A 27,807-nucleotide genomic window follows, 5' to 3' on the forward strand; every position below is an offset into this window, starting at 1 on the left:
CGACGCTCCCCTCTGGGCTCCAGTAGCTCCGAACGGGCTCAGCCCTTCCCCCCAGCGTTTGGCATAGAGAGATACACAAACAACATGGCAAATTAACAAGACTGCGGCAGCACAAGCACACCCGCCAAAAAACAACCTACAGTCTTACAAACTGAATCCGCAGGTCTGCCAACTCTCACAAATTCACAGTGAGGCTCACGCAATCGTCACTTTTTACACGCTCTCACGCCACACATCCATTTTCTCACGCAGAGAAAAATCATGAAGCAAAGAAGACACTGACACCGACGGACAAGACAGAGGTTAGGCTACTATTGCTATGAAACAAATTCTCTGCTCTCAGATTCTGTCGATTTAATTACGAAATTCAAACAATAAACACCGTTTTGGCGCTTGACAGATCGCTGACAGAGTTCAAGTGGCACGTGAACCAATCATCTGTTACTCTTTACTACTAGTTAATTGTAGGCTAAATAAACACGAATGATCAATAGGTAATTTGAAAGATACCGTTCAACTTACCGAAATGAAATAAAATCGATCAATCTGTGTTTTTCAACTGCGGAAAGAGGTCTATAATAACAGCTGGAGAACAATATGTCACGTAACATTACATTTACCTCTGGAAAGCCATTTAATGACCATAGCATGTTAGTTGGACTTTAAAATAATTGCTGTAGAGAGGAGTATTTTGCTAAATATGATAACTATATTACATATTTATAATATTTTTACCTATATCATTAAAATATTCTAATGTTGTTATTATAAAAAACGCATAATATTTAATTTGAGATGTTATTTTTAACCTTTAATAATAACAGCTGACAGGGATTTAAATTAACATGTATCTACTGTACCTATTATTTATCCAAATGAATCGATATTGAATCAAGATCAGAATCAAATCACAAGAATAGAATTGAAATTGTGAAAGCAATAATAAAAACAGTAGGCTAGCATACCAGTCATTGTACCATGTAAACATTGTGTTGTCTGTAAACTTAATACAATTCTCTTTAGTTACCAAATGTTTTGACAATCACAATACACTTTATTGTGATGTACATTTTTTTTCACGTTCCCCCCCAATCCCAATCCACCCATTTCATGTTATGTTACATTATGTTATGTTAAATTTTTTCACTGTTTACAAAGGCAGGGCTTGCCATCTTGTCTTTTTGGCTTGTTGCTTCTGATTGCACTTTAACCCCAAGGGGGAAATCCAAATCAAATCCCAGAAGGGAAAATCAAAACAAAATAAACTTAAAACTTGTTTTGAACAATTTCTTTGTCATCTGCAGATTGATTTCAAGTAAGGGAAGAAAAATAAATCGATTTAAATAGTAAATCGGATTTTTTGTGAAAAAATCGGGGATTTTTTTTTAGGCCATATCGCCCAGCCCTACCCAGGAGGAGGCCATGCCTTTAGTGGAGTGAGCTCTGACACCTATGGTGCATTCTTGGCCCCCAGGAGGGCACTGTAGGGGGGCGTGGAGGGTTAAGCCTCCTTGCTCCCCTTAGGAAGCAGACAATCATGTCGCTTTTCCCTATCGACTGACCACCATCCTTCTTGAGACTATCCCCAAGCTTACCCCTGACTCGAAGAGGCTGTGTTTTATCCAAGGGGCCAGAGCTCTGGTGCAGCCGTGGTCCACCCTGATATGAAGATGACCTGAGCGCCATGCCTGAGGAGGAACCAGTGGTTTCAGACAGTACTGCAGGGGGTGCATTTGAAGCATACCCAGCAGAAGTACTGATGACGCAGAGGCCATGAGGCCTAGCATCCTCTGAAAGGTTCTGAGGGGACGCTTGGTCCCCACTCTGAACGAGCTTGCGAGTCGCTGAATAGCCAGAATGCGCTCATCTGACAGCCACGCCCTCATTTGAGCCGAGTCTATAACTGCACCCAGGAAGGAGATCCTCTGACTGGGATGCAGAGAGCTCTTGGCTGTGTTTATTCTGAGTCCCAGGCATTCCAAATGGCTGAGGAGCACATATCTGTGAGTGTTCAGATCCATCTCCGACTGGGCCAGAACGAGCCAGTCGTCAAGGTAGTTCAAAATGCGCATTCCCTTCTGTCTCTCTGTCTTCCTTCTGCAGATCTAGGATGGGCCTGCGGCCACCATCTTTTTTGGGAACAAGGAAGTAGCGGCTGTAGAAGCCTGACTCGCTGTGGGCTAGAGGCACCGCTGTTTTTTCCTTCAAGGCTCGAGAGGAAAAGGAAACGGGAGAGCGTGAGGGGTGGAGCCGCGCTCTGAGAAGAATGCGATCCAAGAGCGGAGAGATGAGAGCAGCATACTCTCGCAGAGAGAGCAGCTCGTCTCAGTCAGAGCGGCGTCTGCGTCGGCCTTTCCCAGGCAGGCGACATACTCGCTGTGTCTGTCCTCGTCATGCTGAGGGGCTCTGCATTTTCCATAGCCGTGGCGTGACATTTGAATCAACGCCATTGCTCTCTTTGAAAAAATACCACCTTAAATCAGCTCACCGGAGAGCGCAGCGACAGCTCGCTGTGATGATCGGCTGGCTGATTGAGCATGCTAGATCTGGATACGGTCCGCTGGCTTGCTCGCTGTTCTGCTGCTTGGCTCTGCTGTTCACGGCGAAGAAGGTGAAGGGTTGTAGTTGAGCAGTTCTGCGAGGTCCGTAGATCGTCACTGAAAGAGATAAATCTGAATCTATATATGGCGAAATCGAGTGTCTTTTAGGAGTGTCAAAGGCGTGAGTTCGACGCAGAAGTATATTACCCGGTCATGACTGGTTAAACTGAACCAATAAGGGTTGTGTTAGGGAAAATGTGTTGATGTCTGCACTCTACTACTTATTTTTCTGTGATACTTTATTTATGTATATATTTAAATAACTAGACTAAACATAAAAGCGAAGGAAAAAAAGCAGCTGCTTGGGCTGTTTTTTATTTTATAAAGCAGCACAATTTTTGTCCACCCGCCCAATGCATTTTTCTCCAGTCCAACCCGATCAAAAGAAGCCCACTTTGGTGGAAACCTGCCCAATCTGGCAACACTGTTCCATACTCAAAAACGATTGGTTTACAGATTCAACCAATGAAATTGAAGCAGAGAAGATCAAGACGTTTGGACACGTGGAAGTAATACACATTTATTGCAAGGTAGGCCTAAGTGAATTTACTATATATTGTGTTAAAATTCAACATCCTCTAACGATAATTAGCAAACATAATTACACATCTCCCACCCTATCACTGCACTCAGGGCAGGAGTACTCAATAGAGTGGTGCAGGTATGACATCACTTTGTAGGCCAAAATGCGGAATTAAGTTTCTGTGTGTTCACACCGGCGAGAGCGTCAAAGTGGCCAGAAGTCATTCATTTTCATTGTGAGCCGGCGGCGAGTTCCGGCGATGGTGGCACGGTGAGAGCGGCGAGGAGAGTTGATGTCAGGTCAACTTTATGGTAATGAGCTATGATGCAGTTCGCCGACCAATCGGAATGTAGAAGTGCTCCGCTTGAGAGGATTCCAGAGAACGTAGTCCTGTAAACTTTGGTTCCGACCACATTATGGCGCTTTTCCACTGCATGGTACGGCTCAGTTCGGCTCGGTACGGTTCGACTCGGCGCGGAACGGTTCGGCTCGCTTTGCTTTTCCACTGCGTGGTACGACTCGACTCGGTACGGCACAGGCTCGGCTCGCTTTAGCTCGTTTGCTTTTCCACTGCAGTTAGTACCGCTTCAAATGGGTGGGACTGATAGTTGCCGTCTCTACTGCCATGACATCATCATATTAAATGCGAATTTTTCATTCCGTGTTTCCCCATCCACTCCTCGGCAACCAACGAGAGGAACGTCTGCATCTCGTCAAATGACCACGAATCAGCAATTTCTTTTTTTGAAGCTTATACTCTTTTTTTTTTTGAAGCAAATACTTTTAAAACAGGCGCTACAGTGTTGGCTGTTGTCTACTGGCTATTTAAATCTAGCGGGTTTAGTGTCTCGTGTCGTAAATACAATGACGCTGGTAGTGATGATTCTGTCTGACCAATCAGTGATCTGCAGTGTTTTCACGTCACATTTTAGTATCGGTACGGTACGCTTGGAACCTCAACAGAGGTGGTACCATTTAAAGCGAGCCGAAGCGAGCCGTACCGTACCGTACCATGCAGTGGAAATGCGCCATAAGTGAGCCGTACCGAACCGAGCCGTACCGTACCATGCAGTGGAAAAGCGCCAAAGCGTGCCGTACCGAGCCGTACCGTACCATGCAGTGGAAAAGCGCCATTAGTTCCCAAGCAAACTAGAGGAGAGGTTGATCATGTGAATTTGATAAGAAGGCGCGCAACACTATTTATAAGCAACATTTTTGTGCTAGAACGCTTGTTTTTCAGCGGGAATGCAAATTAGATTAGCACTTAACCATGAACACAAAAGCCACACCACACAAATTGCTATTAATTGGTTTACTTCGTTAGCAAATATGTCACTATAATTGTTAAGTTCTTTTCATTGATCAATTTCTTACTTTCACATTTAAAAGATTCCATGAGGTTAACTTATACCGTACTTGGTCAGTCTGCACAAATAACGATCAACATGCTTATTTGCTTTGCGGCCCCTTTAAATAAAGTTTAAAAAAATACCAAGCATTCGATCTACGTCAGAGTGTCCACGAATCTTTCTACGGCGTCGTTGGCAGGGCGGTGAGAGCGAATTTTGCACCTCTCGCCGACGGCAGTGTGAACGCACAGTTAGCATTTTACCACTTCCGTTGCCATCGTCCCAAAGTCAATGGGTTTTGGTTAAATGGCTGAACTAAGGTCTACGGTGAACACAAGCTCAAGACACTTTCACGTTTTATTCTACTACGACATAAAATATCAATATTACCCCACTCGTGATTTTTTTAAACTGTTACGTGTCTTTAAAAAAGGCGGTTGCTAAGTGGCTAAATTGGGGAAATTAAACATCATCACGTCGAAAAGGTTAGCTCAATCCACTTTTACAGCACCGTTATGGTTATAATTGTGTTCTTACACAATTTTCTAACTCAAATGTTCTGGGAAAATGTTTTTAGATAAAAACTGAGTTGGCGAAAGCTAAGTGATGGTGACGTTGAAATCGTGGAACCGTGGTGTTCGTTTATAGCCTATACCTTTAGCTTTTTACTTCTGGCGACTGCATTTAGGCTTCAAAATTCATAAAAGTTTTGTTCATCTGTGATGTGAAATATCTTGATGGACAAATGCGCAAGTATCATAAACTTTTGTTGATCACAGAGCTTGTTTTTAGCGATAATCCAAAATTCTATGGGAAAATCCTATTGGGTTTTTGTCGAGGGAACCAGCGTGATGCTAACTTCCGGTTGGCCTATAAAGTAACGTCATAACTGCACCACTCTATAGAAAATTAAGTGTTTGCACATAGATGTAATTGTAACTTTTTTGCAATTACATTTATGCATCACAAAGTCAACTCTGAGATTGTGTGCTTGTATCAGGTGAAACCAAATGTACTTTAGAGAACCTATGATCAATCAGTTTTAAAAATAAATACAAATCCTGTCCTAATTGAAAAGTTGACTAAAAGATGATATCCAATATTTGGTCATGACATAACATAACAAGAGATTTATAAGCTATTTTTTTGTAGACCGGGACTTTTTTTTCAAGACCATTTTTGACCGGGAACACAAGTGTGACTCATAGACTGTAAAAAATGGTGTGACTTTGTTCCATTTTGTACAAAATAAAAGCATTTGAAAACAAACTTCCTGGTTAAACATTAAAGAACACACAGTGTGATAAACGGTGTACATTTTTCCCATATAATTTTCCCCATAAAACGGAGGTGCATAAACTCAGATCAATGAGGCCTACTATCAATCAGTTCCAAAAAGAAATACAAAACATGTCCTAGTTAAAAGAAAACAAGTTGACAAAAAGATCAAATCCAATATTTGGTGATAATAGCATAACAAACAAATCTCTAGGCTTGATAGTTGGAGAAACTTTATAACATATTTAACTTAACTTGTAATTTTATTTAAAAATAATTTGCAAGTGAAATTATTTTTTTAGAAATTTAGCATTTGTTTTCTGTTTCGCTGTTGTCTTTATTTATGACCATAAAAATATTATTTCATGCCAAGGATGTCAATTGTTCATTATAGCGGCTAAGAATACCAATAATAATAATAATAAGTAAGGGCCCCTTTTTTGAAAATAGATTTATGATACAGTGAGACAATTCTGCCTCTCAGTTTTTAAAACTTTGAAATAGCTTCTTGAAAGAGTCTGGGCCGAAAACCATGCATCACATTGATGATTAATGATCATATTCACTGACCTTGAGTCAGGATCAATCAGCTTCTTCAGAACAATGTTGAAGAATTAAAGCAGCACCAGGTAACTTTTCAACCTTCATAATATATTTCCAAGACTCTTGTGATGGTACATCGACTTACAATAGGTTGAATGACACGTCTGCCATAGCCTGACGGGGTCTGTATCGTTTTTAATCATACTTTTAAACTTCGGGGTTCGGGTAGTAACCTGAGCACAAAAAGAACTACAAAATTTGACTGCTTTACGGCATAGGCTACCTCACTTCCCCCAACACGTCCTCACATGCTGTTGGACTTGTAAGTATATTGCTTTATATTGTATATATCACACGGACAAGCTTTCACTCGTTGGTGTGAGCTAAAAGCACCTGGCATTCTTGTTGATGGATTAGTAACTTTTAGACATCTTCGGAGGCTAACGTTAGCTGTGCTTGTTCGATGTCCGACGATTGTTGTTTATTCCCCAATCGAACTCGTGTAACTGTCTGTCACACGTTCTACCGTCCACAGCATTACTTGATAGACAAAAATAGGACAAGAATGAGCATCAAACAGAAACAACCCGCTTACACGGGGTGTTCGAGGCGCACATACAATACAGACTGCCGACAGTTAAACAGGGCGCGCGCAGCTCTTAAAGGGGACACACCTTATTTCCACTCGTTACAGCTTCCATCCGACTGAACAGGAACCGGTATACACCAGGCGGGAAGGAAGTCGACCGGAAGTTGAAGTCGGCCGGGTGCCGACATCTTGTAGCAGAACTTCACTTGCGTTAGCATCCCATTGACTCCCATTCATTTTGGCGTCACTTTGACAGCGAATAACTTTACATCTGAGGCGTTTAAAGACTCCATTTGTCCATTATTTATTTCTAAAGATACACGACAATGTATAAAATGCTCCATTACCTTGTAGCTTATGTTATGGACCCGTAGAAGCAGTTTTTGTAAAAGTAGGCTAACGATTGCGTCATAACCACGCGACTCTCTGTCGCACACTAGAGAGATTACCGTATAGACGGGAGGAGAAGCTCGCGGGCAATCGGGGGGACGTGGAGGCAAAATGACAATATAATTAATCAGAATACCTAGCAAAAGTTTCTCCTGCTCAAAGCTTATGGACAGCTCCTACTCACACTCTCCGTCTCTGCAAGATTCGGAAGGGAATGATTCAGATTTCTCTTGGCACAGCTACTAGAAGACAGACGGGTTGCTCACGTGGTCCGTGTAACGCTTTGCTCGGTTTGAGTCTGCGCGTCAGGAAAGGAAGTGCTAAGAAATCGCTGAAAATGGGCTTCACTTGTCTCAATTGAGTTCCAATGGGGTCGCTGTGTCCATTTCTTTTACTGTCTATGGTATACACATCTATGGGTATACAGAGGGGAGGGGATCTATGGAGCTTAAAATATGACAATATGATTTGAATTTGAATTGTGTAAATTTGAATTATTTACAAGTGAAATCTAACAAAATTGAATTTTAGGTGGTAGTTTAAATAGTTCTGAATTTGATTTTTTTTAAACGAATATTGAATTTGAAATTTAACAAATTGAAATGTTTTTTATGGCTGAATTTTATTGACATGTATTTTCAAACAGCTAGTTTTTTTGTTCTGAATTCGTATACTGCAAATATTCAGTTTAAAAAAATACAGATTCAAGTTTTCAAGATGAAGAAATTCAGAACTTCAAATTCAGTTTTCTAAAATTCAGGTTCAAAAATTCAAGTTCAAAAATTCAGATCTTACAGAAAGTAGGTCACAGGTCATCCACAGGGAAGAGTAAAGGATCTCAGATAAGTCGAACAGAGCATTTTCGCTGCACTGCAGTAGTTTTCTGCCGCAAACGCGGTGATGGTTCAAGAGAATCCATGTATCTTTCGTTCAGTCGTTTTTTTATTTAATATTAAGAGTAGAAAAATGAGAAAACAGCTTGAGTATTAGATTTCTAATATAATAATAGTCCGCTGCAGCAGTTGCACGGAGCTTACAAAACGCGTGTATTGCAACTATAGGCAACATTTAATTTTCTCATCAAACAACTAGACTAACGAATGGCTCGGTACAACAGAAGAGCCTAGAAAGGGCTTTTTCTCTGTGTAGACCAGCAGTTGGTCTGAATTTGCTATAACCTATAGCCTATTTTCTGGACTGTATAGGCTAAGTCACGTTTTATCATGAAACACGCTGTGATTTATTCCAAAGTGACTCAGGCATTTAACGTTAAATAATCTAAATGTTGACTTTCAAAAGTAGGCGCGCCAAGAAGGCTATTCTCTGTATTTTGGTTCATTTTTGGTGTGTGCCAGAAAGATCTAAAGAGACCGAGACGCGCTAAAGCAGCGCATCATGTTGTTTTATTTATTTCTGGCGTTACTTCATATCGCAGACTGCTCATTATCAAAATGAAACACAGTCAACCAAACATATAAAAAGTTATTCTGCCTAATTTAATTGGTCTGCTGTACAATATAAAGGGCAAGCTGTGCCGCACAGTCCTACTTGTTATTCCAAACATTTCCCTTCAACAACTGAATTTGAAGTTCTGAATTTCTTCATCTTGAAAACTTGAATCTGTATTTTTTTAAACTGAATATTTGCAGTATACGAATTCAGAACAAAAAAACTAGCTGTTTGAAAATACATGTCTATAAAATTCAGCCATAAAAACATTTTAATTTGTTAAATTTCAAATGTTCAATATTCGTTTAAAAAAAATCTAATTCAGAACTATTTAAACTACCACCTAAAATTCAATTTTGTTAGATTTCACTTGTAAATAATTCAAATTTACACAATTCAAATTCAAATCATATTGTCATATTTTAAGCTCCATAGGGATCAGGCCGTTAGTGAAGAGACTGCTCTGCGTGAGTGGTATTTACGACAGTAACTTTAAATACAAGTAGTCCACAGCGACTCTAGGGGTCGTGGTTTGACCAAAACGGAATTCCTACCTAGTGGGGCTTTAAGAATTATGCTTGAGTTTTGTTTAATTATGCTTTCAGTTTATTTGAGCAAATGTATATAGACTAAGGAACAATAGAAAATTTACTTTATTATACTATTATTATTTATTATTAAATTACATTTAAATTAAATTGTTAATATACTTTATTTAAAAAAAAAACCCAGTGCGAATTATGCATTTCTTCAAAATGTTTTAATTTGGTGTATCATTTTGCTTAATACATCTGATAGAATTATGCAAGTTCAACACAGTAGTCAACAATATCAGTGAGACATTGGATCTTCAGTGTATTGTTTTCTCTGCATGCTTCATGTCTGGGTGCTGAATGCACTTCCACTGCTCCTAAAAGATGGGTAGATCACAAAGGGTCAGTATGAAGTTCCCCTCACTTATTTTGGTGGTAAACATAAAAAGAATTATACATAAATACTCACAATGTACACAATGGTAATGTGTACATTAGTTAAAATATTTGAGTGTAATATTTCATCACAGATTTGCTAGACAATGCAATATATGCAATCTTTGGCCATCACTTATTTATACATCCAATGCTAAATAGTAGGGGTCTATTATTTTGAGAGTAATGTGTCACTCACAGCACTGGTAGAGCCTGTTGATTCTGATGATGTCATTCTGGCTCATCTGAGTAGATTTGCCCAGCGCAGCATTGCTGTCAGGAATGGGAATCATGGTGGGGTATCCATTCTTGGAGAAAGCATATCTGATAGAGCATAGATGCCGTTAGATTATAATCTGGAACACTGAGAGAAACCTCATCTCCTCTTGAGCTCACTCACCTCTCGTACTGCATCACAGAGCTGTAGTCGTAGGGAGTTCCTTGGTTCAGGGTGTTGATTTTGTTGAAGTTGTACTTCATGTCTGATGAGCAAACACAACTTTTACCTGGACCTAGAAATCTATTGTATTAAATAAACTAACCTAATAACACTATATACATGTATTCTTCTTCCAACAAAAACAATACCATTACTGATGTTCTCCCAGACGACTCGGATGTGATTGTCACGGTCACTGCGGGTCTGTTCATGGTTGAAGCCAAGAGCGTGGAGCAGCTCATGCTGCACAGTGCTGTGGTAAAGGCAGCCATTACGGGCCAGAGACACAGTCTGGGCATTACCCTGACGACCAACGTACGAGTAGCATCTGTGAGACAGATAATAAAATGAATCTCTTGATATCAGACAAGGATCCTTTTCATTCTCATCCCACATCTCAAATGTAATTCTCATTAAAGGCTTCTACTTGTCATTTTTTATGTTGGTGATCATGAAATGTTTATTCTGACTTATCTATTGTGTAGTCTGTGATGCTTTTCTGATTCAGATTTGAATTCTATTACATACCCACTGCGAGACTCAATACTGATATAGTCTCTCTCATTGGTGCGCCGGAAGAAGCGGATACAGGAGACAGAAGCAAAAGAGTCCAGACCACGCTGGATGATCTCCAGCTCACGGGAGGCTGAAAGGGCAAAGGTCAAAGGTTTCTATGGAAATATGTGCCTTACTTCTCACTCACATGCTTTGGCATCTGATTCTAAGACTCAAGCATTAGGTTCTTCCCTGAAATTTAGCAACAGAAATAGCAATTTTATTCTCTTTGGTCTCTGAATGAAATCATAAATCATAGTATTGGTGACTTACAGTAGTGGTTGGCGATGACGTAAGGTACATAAATCTTGCCGTCGCTGTATTTGGACCAGAGGCAGCCGTAGGAGGTGCAGGGATCAGCATTTTTCTCATTCACAGCAATGTCATCCATTAGCTTGGGCTCATCAGCTTCAGGAACTAACACATAAACAGTTAATTTGGGACTTTTTAATGAAGGACAATTGCAACATATTGATGTCTATTGGTGAGTAAGTGGTGAGTGCGTATATACCAATGCCTCTGTTGGCTCTGTGCAGCAGTTCAGACACAGACAGCTCAGCAGACTTGTCCTCGACTATTATAAAAGCACATCAACACGTTCACTAACAAACCATTACTTAAATGAGTTCATCATGCAGAAACTTTCAATATTTGCAGAATTGTTTCATCTCGAAACTCTTTACAATCTCATATTTACAATCAGAGCTTCTGGAGTATTTGACTTACCAGTCTGAATGTGAGTTATGCCAGATCACCACACACATGGAATAGAACAAAACTCATCATTTTACATTCTTCATTATTACAATAATTAGTATCAGAGAGGTGCAAGCATAATGCAATACTGGTGTGTGTGTGTGTGTGTGTGTGTGTGTGTGTGTGTGTGTGTGTCTTACCATCTCCTCAGCTCTAACAGATAAGACGAGAAGCAGGGCCAACAGGCCAAAAGTCACCTTAGCCACAAACATTGTGTCGAAAGTCCTGTGGAAAGAACCAGGGCATAGCTGTTTAGGCAGAATGCCTCAAATGAAGGTCATTTCAGTTCTTGTACTAATATTTATCAACTTATTATAATTTCTATCCATTTTGTATACCCGTTTATCCTATATAGGGTCACTGGGCAAAGGCAAACACCCTGGACAGGTGGCTAGTCCATCACAGGGCTCATTTCATGTCAGAGCAAAAGATTTACTTTGGCTTTTAAACAGGACATGCAAACACTGTTTGTAAAAAACAAGTAACAGCATAACACTGATATTCAACATAACTTCTAATTACTTGTGTAGTACTGTAATACTTTAGACCCACAAGGAAGATGCAATGAGAATATCTGATAAAATGGGTCACCAAACATTTTCATCTTAATTTTAATTATATACTGTATGATCATTACAAACATGTGATTTTCTTCATCTGATGCTCAAATAATGTGATAATTTGCTAAAATATAAATGACTTTGAATAGAGATGGGAAACCTACCAGTTCTCTTACCTTAGATTTCCAAAGCCAGTGCAACACTATGGCCATAAGTGGGTTTTATATACCTAGACGGTATACAATCTTTACAGATATGGCCAATATTGAACATGCTGACACGTTGTTTGAAAGAGAACAGGTGTGAAATTCCCTCATTTGTTGCTTCATAGGAACACACGTCAGACACAAACCTGATGATCTATCAGAGCTGATTGTTTACCTTTCTTATTACATCTTATATTTATTACAGTAATCAATAAATAATAGATGCTTTTTAACCCTTATCTTGTGTTTGGGTCATTCTGATCTGAAGAGGATTTTCTTTTTCACGAAAATATTAATGTTATCGCATTGGACTAAAACTTACAGACTTCATTTTTTATTATTTTTGAACTTTTGGGGGCTTAATGCTTTCTTTGTGATGCATTCATTTTCCGATCCAAAATGAAGAACTTCCACTCTCTCATTTGTCGTCTTCCCCAAACTGTCATATTGGGTAGTGAAGCAAGGCTACTTGAAGGTTAGAGTGGGGCTTTGTGGAATGATTTGTATCATGTTTAGCGACCCATTCTCTCCAGCTCATTTAGTCTGGATATTCTTGCAAGCTGAAGAATTCTTCCTCCCTTTGGTATGCTGCTCCCTTAGGCTTGTGTTCAGGTCTGGTTGGGTTATATTTGGAGTTGCCTTGAAGCTATTGCCATGTTCGGCTGCTAGATGTGGTGCTATGAACTTAGCTGAGGGTATGTCTATTCTCCCCATGGTAGCTCTGCTCTTAGGGGCTCTGGGCTGTCCTGTAGCGGTGGCTCGGACCGGAGTCCCCGTTTCAGAAACGGTTGATTATGGAAGCTTCAAGGCTTTTTTCCTATCGCCTAGAGGTGGACAGTAACAAAGTACATTTACTTGAGTACTGTACTTAAGTACACTTTTTGAGTATCTGTACTTTACTTGAGTATTCTTTTTTCTGGAAACATTTTACTTTAACTTCACTACATTTGAAAGACAAATATCGTACTTTTTACTCCACTACAATTCTGTCACGGTCCTTGAGTAGAAAGTAGTAACGTCAGTCGGGATCATTTTGGTTGCAGCGGTTGCACTTTGGTTGGAAATGAAAGTCGGGTTGACAACAGAACCCGACGTGACGTCAGAACCCAACGTCGGATAGACGTTGGATTTTGGTTGGAAATGAAAGTCGGTTGATGTCAGAACCCGACTGATGTTGGATTCTGACGTCAACCCGATTTTCATTTTCAACGTTGGGTTTGGTCTTCTAAATGCGAATTTTGTCATTGTTTTGGAGCACACTAGCTTATAGATAACAGTAAGGCTAACACATTCATACTAAAAGCCAAAAAACTTTAAATAGGGCACTATTTGAGGGAACAGCCATTCGGGTGTCCGAAACCAATGTGGACATTATTGAGTGCACTTATTCAATCTCACATTCAATCCCACTACTGGAACTGTGTTCTAGAAATAAATTTGATATTGATATGAGGGTAGGCAGGCATAGATTCAGAGGCATAAGGTACTGTAAGTATTACATACAACAATGCAACAATAATAAAACAATGCATTGACATTTACTTTTTACTTTTGGTACTTTTAAAAACAAGTACTTCTGTACTTTTACTTAAGTAAAAATCGGTCTTTACAACTTTTAACTTGTAACGGAGTAATATTTGACCAGTAGTATCTGTACTTTCACTCATGTAAGGAAGTTGTGTACTTTATCCACCTCTAGGGAGCAAGGCTGTGGTGTTACAGGATGTGTCCTAATTGGCTACTGATGCATTTAGGTTACTCTGGGTCAAGGCCCATCGAGTCCTTCTGTGCTTAAGCCAGACAAGATTGTGCTTGGTGACCTTCACAGTGCTCAGGCAGGTATTGGTCAGCATGGCGTAGTGGGTATTAACAACCCCATAGTGTCAGCAACTGACTCAGCGCCGAGTTCCCTCGAAAGGGCACATCTTAGGGTAATTTATGTAACCCCGATTCCCTGACGAGATGCTGCGTCACATTGCTATGCTTTGAGCACGCTTACGTGTCTTCCTTTAGACAATTCAAATCTGATGTAGTGTAATGCAGGCACCCTTTTATATGCTTAGGGATGTCACTGGATGAATCTTAGCAGAAAACATGAGGTTCTGCCCTCTCTCAAGCTAGAGGGCAGAGTTTGGCCTATACTCTTTGTTGTGAGCTCTGAATGAGAACATACATCAGTGACATACTCTAGTAGTGTGTCTGAACTCTCTGCGAACTCTACCTTTAGCCTTTAAAGAAGAGTCAGATCTCAAGTGATGAGGTAAAGACTTGAGTCATGTCCGACATTACAGAGTTTGTTGTGATCAACATCATTCAACCTCTAGCATGTTAGTCTCCTGGTTTATGAATCTTAAAACTAAATAAAAAAATATAAATTCATGTGGATTATGTTTTTATGTCATGTTTATATTAAACCACAACAGTCAAAATCTGTTCACAGAGTAAAATAAGAATGTACATCCCTCATGATAAACTGATAAATTAATAAATGCTGTACTGTACAAATACTTTTTAAAACATCATAAGATAAAATACCATAACTGTGGTAGATTTCTGACTGTGGCCAACAAACATGTTTAGTCAAATCTGTAGTTATCAACTCAAATCTAATTTGAGGCGGGGAAAAATTGTCACTCCATGTGATATTTATGAGGCCAGAATCCATCTCTCTGGTCACAACCACTTTTTATGTCTTTTAAAGTGGTTGTAAAAGTGGGTAGGAATAATTTATTCAATATAAATTTCTCGTTTATTGAAGTAAAATTGTATACTGTTGTATAAAAGCAAAACACACTCTCAATTATGCTTTTGGTATGAATATGACAAGCAAGTTATTCGGTGCAATAGCATTGAAGTTTCTTTATTTTGACAATGGGTGATTCCGCAGACGGTAACAAGGGTTGGAAAGGTGTTTACGGACGCAAGCATGAAATTTTCAGCCAAATATGATCCAACAGCTTCAAAATTTCATTTAATACTTTAAATTTAGGAATATGGTAGGCATACTGAACTTTTGGAAACTGTTTGTAAAATGTTCCCACGTCAATTAAATAAAATATAACTATTCAAATTGTTGTTTTCTTTGCATTGTCATCTTTAAAATAGCAAACTATAGAAGACATCAGAAAATGGATTATTCACACTGTTTTATAATTATTAAATCAATTAAAAATCAATTAAATCAATTAAATTATCCCTTTTGTCACAGTCAGTCAGGCCAGAGTCTTAAAAAATCAACTGGGTTTGATGTTCTCTTTGACTGAAAATTTATTGGTGATTCAAGCGCAGAAGTCAACACCATCCATGATACTTGAGTGAAGTATGGTTGTTGTAGTTTGGGCTGTGAATCTGGGTGCTGAAGGCAAGCTCTGTTGCTCCTATGAATGAGAAAACCATCAAGGTTGAAAAAATCTATTTAATTACAAATTTCATTTAATTAAGCTTTACATTTAAATATGTAATATGGAACATTTTAATGTGAATTAAATACATTTTGGTCAAACTTCCGCCAAATGTAATGTGTCATTTTTTTGTTATTTTGCAAGCACAAGTTCCAGAATGAGAAGGACAGAAATGAATGTTTGTGTCGTTACACTCACAGCACTGGTAGAGCCTGTTGATTCTAATGATGTCATTTTGGCTCATCTGAGTAGATGTGCCCAGCGCAACATTATTGTCAGGAATGGGAATCATGGTGGGGTATCCATTCTTGGAGAAAGCATATCTGATAGAGCAAGTGGCATAGATGCCATTACATTATAATCTGGAACACTGAGAGAAACCTCATCTCCTCTTGAGCTCACTCACCTCTCGTACTGCATCACAGAGCTGTAGTCGTAGGGAGTTCCTTGGTTCAGGGTGTTGATTTTGTCGAAGTTGTACTTCATGTCTGATGAGCAAACACAACTTTTACCTGGACCTAGAAATCTATTGTATTAAATAAACTAACCTAATAACACTATATACATGTATTCTTCTTCCAACAAAAACAATACCATCACTGATGTTCTCCCAGACGACTCGGATGTGATTGTCACGGTCACTGCGGGTCTGTTCATGGTTGAAGCCAAGAGCGTGGAGCAGCTCATGCTGCACAGTGCTGTGGTAAAGGCAGCCATTACGGGCCAGAGACACAGTCTGGGCATAACCCTGACGACCAACGTACGAGTAGCATCTGTGAGACAGAGATCCATAAATTGTAAAATGTTTGCCCATCTTACATACTATCTTCATCTCTTCATCATCTTGATTTACTTTTCATCACAAATTACATTTTGATGGTAATTAATTTTGAGTTTTGTATAGTCTTCGCCTTGTCTCTGCCTTATCTTGAAACTTTTTCTGTGTTGGTTTTTCTGATTGTGGTTTTAGTTGTGTTATGTACCCACTGCGAGACTCAATGCTAATATAGTCTCTCTCATTGCTGCGGGGGAAGAAGCGGATACAAGTGCTGGCGGAGAAAGAGTCCAGACCACGCTGGATGATCTCCAGCTCACGGGAAGCTGAAAGGGCAAAGAGGTCAGAGTTTGCTACTGTGGAGAGTTACATCCTTTCATTAAATCTCAGCAGCATGCAAAGGGTACTTTCATGAATTTGGCCTACAAAAACATAAATCATAGTATTGGTGACTTACAGTAGTGGTTGGCGATGACGTAAGGTACATAAATCTTGCCGTCGCTGTATTTGGACCAGAGGCAGCCGTAGGAGGTGCAGGGATCAGCATTTTTCTCATTCACAGCAATGTCATCCATTAGCTTGGGCTCATCAGCTTCAGGAACTAACACATAAACAGTTAATTTGGGACTTTTTAATGAAGGACAATTGCAACATATTGATGTCTATTGGTGAGTAAGTGGTGAGTGCGTATATACCAATGCCTCTGTTGGCTCTGTGCAGCAGTTCAGACACAGACAGCTCAGCAGACTTGTCCTCCACTATTATAAAAACACATCAACACATTCAACAGTACGTCAGTCAATTCATCATATAGAAACTGTGTCTTTGCTGAATTATTTAATGTTTCAGCTCAAAGCTTTTTACAATCTCATATTTACAGTTAGAGCTTCTGGAGTATTTGACTTACCAGGCTGAATGTGAGTTAAGGCAGAACACCACAGACAACACGGACATGGAAAATAAATATTTAAACATTAAGTGAAGTCAAAGCATATTACATTCTTCAGTATTACATGAATTAGTATATGAAGAAATTGCATGCATCATTTTCAGAGTACTATACATGTGTGCATGTATAATTATGTGTTTCACCTTCCCCTCGGCGGAGAAGACCAGCAGGGCCAACAGGCCAAAAGTAACCCTAGTCACAAACATGGCAGCCAAAGATAATGAGAGATAAAAGACCTGCAGAAAGAACCAAGGCACAGCAATTTGGTGAGACAGAATTTACATATACACTATTGGTCATGTGAAACCTGAAATCTCAAATAAAATACAAAGCCATGATAAGTATAATTTTTAAATTAAACAAAAAGTTCCGGTGGACACCATAACCTTATCAAATGGTACAAAACCTATTTAAGTTTTCAATAAATATATGTTGCCTTCCTCATTTCCTATTCTGCTCAAAAAATCCATCAACTTATAAATAATAATTAATGGGAATATATTTGAACAGGCACCTCAAACGTACCACTATTCTCACCTCAATCCCTCAAGCTTGAGCAACAAGTTTTATACCCTGGTTCAAGTCCATATTAAAATGATGTTGACAAATATGGGCAAAAGAGTTCAGATTTGTTTAACCTTGTCTGAAAAGGAACAGGTGTGAAATTCCCTTCATAGGAGCATGTGTCATAAACAACTCTTATGAATGCATCAGAACGTATGGGTTCTCTTCTTAAAACACTTAATTTTCATAAATAATTGATTATATTGTATTTTAAAAGCGAATCACCTTCAATAATAAATATTTTTATATATCACTGTATATAATGCCTAATATAACCTTGATCTCGAGCATTTAAAGTGGCAGATGACAGAACTGCAGCGTGCACTTATAATAAACAATGTTATTATGCATTGGTGTGGACACTAATATAGTTATCGTTATAGTTATATGTAGTTATCGTTCTTGGTGTGAATGGGCTTTTATTCAACTGCAGGTAACTACTTTTTAATATTACATAACATAACATTGTTAAATCTATAGTTATAAGCTCAAATCTGAGTCATATTTTATGCAAATATAATCATATAAAAGCATTTGAAATTTCTTGAAATTGTGACCGCAGCAATTTATGAGTCCTGAATTCATATCTCCTGGCACATGTTCAGACGTGTGTAATGTACAAAACAGTACATGCTGGTGTGAATAGAAACATTATCTTTGAAACGTTCAAAGAAAACATGATAAACGTGTGGTTTTTTCGTTACTCAGCGAGTTCAGTCTTGTGTAACCTTCAGTCTTCACTGAAGAACAGGTGTGGATTTCCCTGTCACAGTATGGTGCCATCACATGCTGACAAACCAGAAACAGTCTTTACTTCATTTAGTATCCAGTCATCCTTGTGTAAAGTTTCCTATTAATTTTCTTTCTTGAATGTAATCATCCATTAGTTTAGATGTTGTAGTTCATTTATCAAGAGAATCCTATTGTGTACCTTGCTACATTTAAACCCCTAGAGACGTTACTAGGACAGAGCCAAATTACTGATATTTCCGTGTTTCGTATTTGAATGACGGGCAATGAATTCACTTTACTGTCCCTCTTCATTACTCATTTCTAAAATGTCCTTTAATTTCTTGAATATAATGTAATGTTACATGTTATGTTGAATTATTATAAAATGTTTGAATGCAGCAGAAAGTACAAATATTATTTGTGAATAATAATTTTAATAATAATTAGTTGTTACCTGCAGTTGGTTAAGGCCTGTTCACATCAAGAACGAAAATAATAATGATTTGCATAGTAAAGCGATCACCTACAATTATTTTGGCCAGGAATTAATGTAAACACAAATATCGGATACTGGTCATGTCTAAAGTGAATGTAAACAGGCGGGCCAAAAAATCAGATATGGTCAAAAGTTTGTGCATAAAGATTTATTCTTCTTTGTGAGCTTTATCCCAATACAACGTGTGACATAACTAAAACAGTTGCCAAAATCATAGGTTTGATTCCCAGGGAATGTATGAGCTGATCAGATGTATCCCTTGTAAGTCGCTTTGGATGAATGGTGTCTGCATGCATAAATGTAATGTTGATCATGTTGGAGAGTGTTACATGGTAATTGGTTTTGTGGGTAATTGAAAAACATGACAATGTTTAAATAGGCTATTGTAATACATATTTATATAGCACTATCTATATAATAGGCCTACTGAATGTTTCAAAGCAGCTTTATATAAGACTCATATTCATATGTGACCTTGCCTTTTATCCTGATATCAATAGACTGTGTTCCACTCAACTGATTCCTGTTCTTTCTCCCCATTTGCATCTGTTACTTGTTACATTCAAAGGGGCACATATGTTTTAAACAGGCATGCAGAGGTTTTACTTTACAAATCACAAACTCATAATTTACTCATATTTGTCCACTAGAGTGAGGTGGTCACATCTGTTTCCAAAGGGATATTATTCATTTTTAGTCACTCTTGTTAAAACTATATTTGTACCTATAACCAATTCACTATCAATTTCATTTCTCAACATTGTTCTGTCATTTATACACCTACATCTGGCATCCTCAAAATCCTTTCAAAAACTACACAAAATGTACAATGTTTGTGTCTTTAGCAGCTGCAGAAGGTTTGGAAATGACTAAACATGACATCTTGTGGTTAATTGTGTAACTGTAATGTACTCAAGATTGAGAACATTGCCGTTATTATGGTTATTGTACTGTAGTATCAGTATAATTTTACTAATACCGGTCAAAAGTTTGGAATAATCACATTTTATTGTTTTTGAAAGAAGTCCTTTATGCTCACCAAGGCAGCACATTATTTATTATTTATTAAAAATGCAGTAAAAACTGTAAAATCGTGAAATAATATTACAATTTAAAATAATTAATTTTCTCTTTTAAAGTGTTTTAAAATTTAATTTATTCATGTGATGGCAAAGCTGAATTTTCAGCAGCCATTACTGCAGTCTTCTGTGTCACATGATCCTTCAGAAATCATTGTTTTGATATTAATATCAAGACAACAACACTTGCATTCACCAGCTTTACTACTGAAAAAGGATTGCCAAAATAGGGGAAAAAAGGACCCAGAAGCCATCAATCATAGTGCTGTTGATTTTTAAAAAAAATTATTTACTTGTTTTAAAGAACATTTTGAGTTCACATTATTTGCTCATTTTATTGATTTGTCACAAGCATCTGATAGGAACATTATTATCTTTTATTATCATTCATTATTCTCATTATGTACTGAGAGGTATCTGATTTTAGGATGTTAATGAAATAAGTAAAATCATTTGACACTATGATGTACAAAAATGAAAATGAAAGCTTAAAAAATAACTTTGAACCTTTCCATCAGACACGTTCTTCATACAGCCCGGCAGCAGTTTCTCAACCTGAGGGGGGGGAAAAGCAATGAATATGAAATGAAAGACACGATTTTGTTGTGATTAAGAGTTAATAATAAATCCCACTATAAAGACCACCAGCCTGCTAGACATGCTTAGCATAGTGGTCTAAGGTGGAGTTTTCAGCGAGGAATAACAAATGATGTTTTTTATTCAAATGACAGGAAAGCTGAACGTACTGCAGTAGAGTCTGTTAATGCGTAGGATGTCATTGGGGCCCATTTGTCGAGCTTCACCAATCACAACGTTCGCATTCGGAATGGGAATCATGGTTGGCTCATTATTCCTGGAGAAAGCGTACCTAAAACCACACCCAAAGAAACAAGAGTGAAAACTGTTTACTACGTTTTTAGCATATCCACACACAAAAAATTTGACAAGACCGCTTACCTTGAATAGTGCATCACAGAGTTGTAGTCATAGAGGGTAGCCAAATTGTTGGTGTCTACTTTACGGAAATTGTGCTGCTGTTCTGTTACACAGTGCACAGGAAAGTATTAACGACTGTAAATGTAAACCTGGTAAAAACACAGTGAAATTTAATCTAGACTATGCAGTAATTGTGACTAAATGTAATATGCAATGCTTTATGCATTTTGTTTTCTTATTCTTTTGTTCCATTTTATCTTTTTTTAATCTTTATCTCTAAGTATTAATCACTTCTTAATATTAATTTACTTTCCATTCTATATACCGTACTATTATTTATACAATATATTATTTATATATTTTAAATACATATTTACATGTTTTCCGTTGTTTGTTAAAAACACTTTATAAACATTTAAAAAGGTAAAATGTTTTTAAAAGTGCTATATAAATAAAAAGCTTTACTATTTAAAATGTTTCTTTCATGCAGCAAAATTTGAATCATGTTTCAGAAATCTGTGTATGGAATTCTCATTTTTAAAACTCATGCTCTGTAAAGGTTTGCCAGCAGAATGCCGCCTAATTTCAAACATTTGTCCAAAGAATTTGAAACAAAAATACCAGGAATGATGTTCTGATAAAGGATTCGGATGTGTTTGTCACGGTCACTGCGGTTCTGTTCATGATGGAACCCGAGAGCATGAAGGAGTTCGTGCTGCACAATGTAGTGATAGACACACCCATTACGCTGGAGAGAAACAACCTGCCCTCCATTTTGGCGCCCCAAATATGAATAGCATCTGTGGACCACATAACACATCAGGTTGTATATTTATCTGAAGGGAAAGCACATTTACTATAAACACAGAAATTGAATAGAAAGGAGCCCTGAATCCAGAGATTTACCCAGAATTAGACTGTATGCGAATAAAGTTCCTCTGTCCTTGATGAGGTACGAATCGAATGCAGGAAACCTCTGCAAAGGACTGCATACCTGTTTCAATCACACTTCTCTCCTGTGGAGCTGTGGAAGGAATAGACTGTTGAACAGAACATGTGGTACCGATGAGATGATATCTAATTTAGTTAACATTGCCACTTACAGTACTGGTTGGAGATGACGTAGGGCACATAGACTAATCCATCTCTGCTTCTGTCCCATCTGCACCCACGAGCGGTACATGGATCTGCATTCTGGAGCCCGCTTGGTACGGCGATGTCTCCAAACGTGATCAAAGGCTCATCCAGTCCCAGTCCTGCGTGGTATAGAATAATGCACACTAATTCAGTATGTTGATTCTGGTGATATAATGTTTTAAATGATGAGGAGAGCCAAGGAATCTGCCATGAACTGCTACATAAAAGATGTGCCTATATAGCTTTCAAACTCATACCTGCATGTTTGTTGGTTTCAATTATATCATCTTTCTCTGTGAGGTTACCTGAGATGTGAATCAGTAAATTATTAATAAAACACTACAATATGACAAATTAGTTTTTTCTTTCTGTGCATCTTACCAGTCTTCCCAGGGATCTTGTCAATTAAATCCTGTTTTAGAATTTTAAACAAATGTGTATTAGAAACCAGTGTTTAGAAATGAAAAGCCGCTCCCATTGGGATGACGCTGATGTTATCATTTTACATTTCAGATACTGATGACATAGTGTTGTCTGTTCTCACCTGAATAGTACGACTCTGAGAAGGGACGGAGCTCAGGAGTAGAGAGATGACCACCACCAAGAAGTACATGATGAGAGCTTTCTGAGAAAATGTTCTGGGTCAAACAGGGCTGACAGTTATATACTCTTCTGAGAGCCTCAACTTCCTTATCTGTGCAATAACCCAGCCTTCATGAATCCAGCGCTAAAATACCACATGGTTTAAAAGCAGAAATGTGCTTATATTTGTACAAATGAGTCATTCAGTTTAGAATTAATGATCTTTATTTGTACTGTAATGTTGTAAATACATCTTGTAGGGTTGATGTCTGCCAATCCACAAGAGGAAGTACCCTAAAATTTGTAATATCTTTCTTGACATTTTGTCCCCAAGACTCATTTTGCATTTCATCAAATAATTTGGTCCATATTGACATGAAAGCATCACGCAGTTCCAGCAGATTTGTCAGCTGCAGATCTATGATGCAAATCTACCGTTCCACCACATCCCACTGAATGTGCTCTATTGGATTGAGATTTGGTGACTTTGGAGGCCATTTGAGTATAGTGAACTCATTAAGTTCAAGATATCAGTTTGAGATGATTTGAGCTTTGTGACGTGGCACATTATCCTGCTGGAAGTAATCATCAGAAGATGCGTCACTGTGGACATAAAGGGATGGACAGCATCCCTCTTCATCAATACTCATGCTGTCTTGTTGCTGGCTCTGATGTTAAACAATGCTCAATTGGTACTAAGGGGCTCAAAGTGTGGCAATAAAATATCCCTCACACCATTTCATCACCCCCATCAGCCTGAACCGTTGCAAGGCAGGATGGATCCATGCTTTCATGTTGTTTAAGCCAAATTCTGACCCTAAATTCTGAGTGAAATATTTAATTTATTTACTGTATATATTTTTAAATAAAGCTCCACTCTTGGCAAAACACTCAGCTCCATTTACAAACTAATCATTTATATAGGTAAATGTCTGTAGATTTTTATTAAGACAGAAACACAGTCAACTATTTTTCTTCATATCTTTACGTTGTAAGCTGTTGGAAAACGTTTTCAAACCAAATTAGCATTTTCGAACTGCAATTCCTCTCCACGGAAGACCATGAACCTGGTTTACAAAGAGGAAGTTTTTTATTTCTCTGGTCTACTGTTAACCAGATGTTGAGTCAATTGATTGACCTTTTTTCCTAAAGAGGATGTGGAAATATTTCAAAAGATGCCTTGCACAAACTATATGGTTATACAGATTAATTTGAAACATTTGCTCCATCACATTTCACCATTTAACTGACCTTCATTTCAAAAGAAGAGGACCTTGCACAACCTTTCAATGTAGGAGACACTATATATGGCTTACAAACAGAAGGAAGGCTGGTCAACAGCTCACACACAAACCATAAGATAGAGGAAGAGCAATATTTATTTTATTCAGCTGTATGTTATAAAACATTCAATCTCATCTACATGCCAAACTACCTAAACGTTGCAACCCTCAAATGATTTAAAAACAGCACCAACTCTAAGGTTTGTAAAATGATGCTAATCACAAACTCCTAAACTGAATCTGTAAAATATTTTGTCCTCCGTGAAGAGTGAAATTTTGCAAAGTTTCCAAATAATAACACAGACTAAGTTTTGACCTATTCTGAAAAATTAAACATGCATGCATACAAAATATAAATGCATTTCCTAATCAATGTTAAGAAGACAGCATTTTCACCCTATGCTGACAAAGCTTTCAAAATAATATTCTTTTAAATGAATTAATAAGAGAAGGAAGGTCTTAAGACAAACTGCAGTATAGTGTGTTAATACGCAGAATATCATTTGAACTCATTTTCTTAGCTCGGCCAATAGACACGTTATTGTCAGGAATGGGGATGATGGTTGGCTCTCTGTTCTTGGAGAAGGCAAACCTGAAACCACACAAACACTCCAGTATCAAACACATTCCAGACGCACACTTGTTTAGTAGTTACAACCCTGCCAGACATTTTGGGGTATCCAGAGAAGATATATATATATGTATATATATTGTTTTTGTGTGACTAAACTACAGCAAAACTTGCCTTCCATAGTGCATCACAGAGCTGTAGTCATAGGCAGTCTCCAGGTTGTTAGTCTTGATTTTGTCAAAGTTGTACTCCTGCCCTATTACAGGGAATAGCAATCAAAGGGGAACAATATTCAGTCATTTAAAAAAAAATCTATAAATTCTCTAATCTCCTATTTCTGCTTAAAAACTCAAACACAAACTTTAGAGAGTTTAACAGCAAAATCTTTTCTACCCTAATTGAGAAGATTTGCAACTACAATGTAAACCTGCTGAAGAAATGTGTACCAATCAGATGTACCAGGAATGATGTTTTTAAAAAGGATTTGGACGTGATTGTCGCGGTCACTGCGGTTGTGTTCGTGGTGAAAGCCCAGCGTGTGAAGCAGCTCATGTTGCACTATATTCAGGGACATGCATCCACTACGGTCCAGAGACACAGTCTGACCTCCAATGCGACGGCCCACAAAAGAGTAGCACCTATAGATCAGATCAAACATAATGGAAGGATTCAAACAACACATGTAGAATTTAGTACACAGTACAAGTACAGTTCTCCTGGACGAACCTGTATTTACAGTATGTGGCTTGCTCATGTTAGGTTCAACCAGCAGGAAACGTTCGCTTACAAGCCTAGAGCTTCACCCACTTCCCCATGCAGGCATCACATCTACAGTACTGACATAAAATCATACTATGTAAAGTATGTTCGACTAAATGTGTTTAACTAATTTAATACAAAACCAAATGTAAATTTTCTGGTTTCAAACCCAGTCTAAACAGATTCGATCTGAAGTGCACAAAGCATGTGACCATTGTTCCTGTGATAGACAGTTGTAGGCTAGCATTATAATTTGTTTTCATGGAACATTTGCATTTTACTAAACAATATTGGGTTGAGTCTGCAGTAAATAAATCTGTAAATCTTAAAAATCACAATTTATACTCCAATTTATACAGTAAATGTTTAAGCACAAATATAGAGCAACAGCAATTGTTTTATAAATGAAAATCAGATTTTTACCCTGAATTAGACTTTATGTTGATATAGTCCCTCTGATTTGTGCGAGGCATGAAGCGAACGCAGGTCGATTCGTCAAAAGATCTCAAGCCTTGAAAAATGATATCCTTCTCCTGGGAGGCTGTTGGAGAGTTCAGATATGAAAACTGGCCAGAACAGTTATGTTGTAATACAAGGTTTTGAGTGAGCTAAGAGCTGTCACTCACAGTATTCATCAGAGATGACATAGGGCACAAGGACTTTTCCACTTTTGTTTCTCTCCCATTTGCACCCACCAGTTGTGCATGGATCTGCTATTTCTAAGCCTGTTGGTACAGCGATGTCTCCAAACATGACCGAGGGCTCATTCAGTCCCTGTCCTGTATGGTATAAAGCACAGAAATTCACTTAACATCCTAATTCTGGGAACATCATAATGAGCTTGTATAGAGAAGGAACAGCCCTGGACTGCTGACAAAATTACAAAAGTACTAAGATACTTTTGGTACTAAAAGTAAGATGTTACGTTCCTCATCAAGGATAGTTAATACAATTATTTCCTTTCCTCTCTTTGTTAATGATCAATGTCCTCTCTTTATTGAGCAGCTGACATAAAACACATTCCACAAATAGCATGTCCGCTTACCTGCATGTCTGTTGGCCCTTTCAATTACAGCTGACACAGATGTCTCATCTTGTTCAGTGCTGTTATCTGAGAACCATTGTTAGTTTATTAAAGCGTTAATAAAACAGTAAAATATAAAGATTTTAATTATACTGCTCATGGCCATTAGTCATTTTATTGAACATTTCTTACCAATCTCCTCAGAGCTCTTTCCAAAGATATCCTGTGTACGCTTAAACATTTAGAAACATATGTTAGAATCTCCTGAATAAAAATGAAATGGTTCACAGTGGGAGGCTGCTACTGATATTGTTTTCCATTTCACCTATTACCCATGTCTGTTCTTACCTCAATAGCACGACTCTGAGCTTGAAAAGAGCCCAGCAGAAGACAGATGACCACCATCAACAGGAACATCATGAAAGCTGTTCTGGATCATTTACAGATACATGTGGGGCGAAGGAAATTTGTTATTTATAATGGGAAAGTAAATGGGTACATCAGACTTAGATTTTGGTGTTTCATTTCATTTTTTTTTTTTTTTGGAGATTTGCCCTGGAAAAAAAGCTGGATTCTCCTTTTCAAACTGCCTATTATGTTTTGAACAAAATGCTTCCATGAGAAAAGAGATAAGAAACGACATAAATCCTTAGATTAATCAAAAGTAACTCAATGTATGAAATGTTTGAATATGCTTACTTCTGAGCATTACATGCACATAGGCCTATATGTGCATTATGATTGTTTAAATGATCTATGAGTTAGATCTTGATAAATCACTTTTGCATTCTGGAATGTTAACTGAAACATCCTCTAATTCACCCATATTATAAACATTTCTATATATCTCATCCCTGTTGAATAAGAGATCAATAGAAAAGACACTCACCTCACATTGGTGTAAATGTTCAGAATGACTCCAGCTCCCTGCTTAGTCCCTTAAATGCTCTCCACTCAAATTTAATTCCACCACCTGTCAAATTAGAATTTATAGACAATCTCAGACGATTTATGAAACCACTTAATGATTCAGAGATGTAGAGATAAACAGTTCTGTCTGATGAAAGAGTAGCTTGATCACCAGGCTTATAACACATAAGCATTAACCCATTCAGGCCAATACTGCCTCAAAATGATATACACATTTTAACTTAAGGAGAAATCAGCTAAGATTTCACTGGTGTCTTTTTTTCCCTTTTTTTTTTTTTTAATTCAATTACAGACAAGCACAATGCAAAAAATACAAGACAAATACAAGGCATTGTAATACAGTTCAGAGTGTAAAAAACAAAGAATAACAACAACAACTAAAAT

General features: G+C 37.9%; 4 protein-coding genes across 5 annotated transcripts; all 4 read right to left on the reverse strand.

Moving 5' to 3' along the window:
• Nucleotides 1–9,468: 9,468 nt before the first annotated feature.
• Nucleotides 9,469–11,304, reverse strand: LOC311079016 (high choriolytic enzyme 1-like; the record flags this gene model as incomplete). 2 transcript variants are annotated; one of them, XM_084108143.1, is made up of 7 exons in its annotated part: nucleotides 11,195–11,304; nucleotides 10,957–11,100; nucleotides 10,657–10,774; nucleotides 10,278–10,456; nucleotides 10,090–10,171; nucleotides 9,889–10,013; nucleotides 9,469–9,631 (listed from the first exon to the last, which is right to left on the reverse strand). In XM_084108143.1, coding segments are annotated over exons 2-7 (624 nt in total). In that variant the 5' UTR covers nucleotides 11,075–11,100; nucleotides 11,195–11,304. The 2 variants fall into 2 exon arrangements, with proteins under 2 accessions (XP_083964269.1, XP_083964268.1); XM_084108142.1 differs by lacking the exon at nucleotides 9,469–9,631 and having other exon boundaries at nucleotides 9,881–10,013.
• A 4,150-nt stretch (nucleotides 11,305–15,454) lies between these two features.
• On the reverse strand, nucleotides 15,455–17,566 carry LOC311079017 (low choriolytic enzyme-like). The gene is made up of 8 exons (XM_084108144.1): nucleotides 17,474–17,566; nucleotides 17,077–17,128; nucleotides 16,839–16,982; nucleotides 16,590–16,707; nucleotides 16,201–16,379; nucleotides 16,013–16,094; nucleotides 15,805–15,929; nucleotides 15,455–15,582 (listed from the first exon to the last, which is right to left on the reverse strand). Coding segments are annotated over exons 1-8 (765 nt in total). The 5' UTR covers nucleotides 17,537–17,566; the 3' UTR covers nucleotides 15,455–15,580.
• A 2,898-nt stretch (nucleotides 17,567–20,464) lies between these two features.
• npsn (nephrosin) lies at nucleotides 20,465–22,939 on the reverse strand. Its single transcript, XM_084108141.1, has 9 exons — nucleotides 22,819–22,939; nucleotides 22,656–22,686; nucleotides 22,532–22,579; nucleotides 22,241–22,393; nucleotides 22,044–22,161; nucleotides 21,759–21,937; nucleotides 21,159–21,240; nucleotides 20,948–21,069; nucleotides 20,465–20,756 (listed from the first exon to the last, which is right to left on the reverse strand). The coding sequence occupies exons 1-9, from the start codon at nucleotides 22,885–22,887 to the stop codon at nucleotides 20,752–20,754; spliced, it is 807 nt and encodes a 268-aa protein (XP_083964267.1). The 5' UTR covers nucleotides 22,888–22,939; the 3' UTR covers nucleotides 20,465–20,751.
• An 836-nt stretch (nucleotides 22,940–23,775) lies between these two features.
• Nucleotides 23,776–27,476, reverse strand: c6ast1 (six-cysteine containing astacin protease 1). Its single transcript, XM_084107353.1, has 9 exons — nucleotides 27,383–27,476; nucleotides 26,842–26,923; nucleotides 26,686–26,725; nucleotides 26,515–26,580; nucleotides 26,096–26,248; nucleotides 25,893–26,010; nucleotides 25,170–25,348; nucleotides 24,885–24,966; nucleotides 23,776–24,731 (listed from the first exon to the last, which is right to left on the reverse strand). The coding sequence occupies exons 2-9, from the start codon at nucleotides 26,911–26,913 to the stop codon at nucleotides 24,599–24,601; spliced, it is 843 nt and encodes a 280-aa protein (XP_083963479.1). The 5' UTR covers nucleotides 26,914–26,923; nucleotides 27,383–27,476; the 3' UTR covers nucleotides 23,776–24,598.
• Nucleotides 27,477–27,807: the final 331 nt, after the last annotated feature.

This window comes from Abramis brama (genome assembly GCF_963993115.1).
Source record: "Abramis brama genome assembly, chromosome: 3".
Taxonomy (NCBI): domain Eukaryota; kingdom Metazoa; phylum Chordata; class Actinopteri; order Cypriniformes; family Leuciscidae; genus Abramis; species Abramis brama.

Coding starts and splice junctions, on each gene's coding strand:
- LOC311079017 (XM_084108144.1), bottom strand. CDS start 17,536: ATGTTTGTGACTAGGGTTACTTTTGGCCTGTTGGCCCTGCTGGTCTTC. Junction 16,380..16,589: donor AGCATTGAGTCTCGCAGTGG/GTACATAACACA, acceptor TCTGTCTCACAG/ATGCTACTCGTACGTTGGTC. Junction 16,095..16,200: donor CTGGGAGAACATCAGTGATG/GTATTGTTTTTG, acceptor TTTGCTCATCAG/ACATGAAGTACAACTTCGAC.
- npsn (XM_084108141.1), bottom strand. CDS start 22,887: ATGTACTTCTTGGTGGTGGTCATCTCTCTACTCCTGAGCTCCGTCCCT. Junction 22,394..22,531: donor TGAAACCAACAAACATGCAG/GTATGAGTTTGA, acceptor TATACCACGCAG/GACTGGGACTGGATGAGCCT. Junction 22,162..22,240: donor CGTCATCTCCAACCAGTACT/GTAAGTGGCAAT, acceptor TTCCTTCCACAG/CTCCACAGGAGAGAAGTGTG.
- c6ast1 (XM_084107353.1), bottom strand. CDS start 26,913: ATGATGTTCCTGTTGATGGTGGTCATCTGTCTTCTGCTGGGCTCTTTT. Junction 24,967..25,169: donor TTTTAAAAACATCATTCCTG/GTACATCTGATT, acceptor TCCCTGTAATAG/GGCAGGAGTACAACTTTGAC. Junction 24,732..24,884: donor TCTGTGATGCACTATGGAAG/GCAAGTTTTGCT, acceptor GTGTGGTTTCAG/GTTTGCCTTCTCCAAGAACA.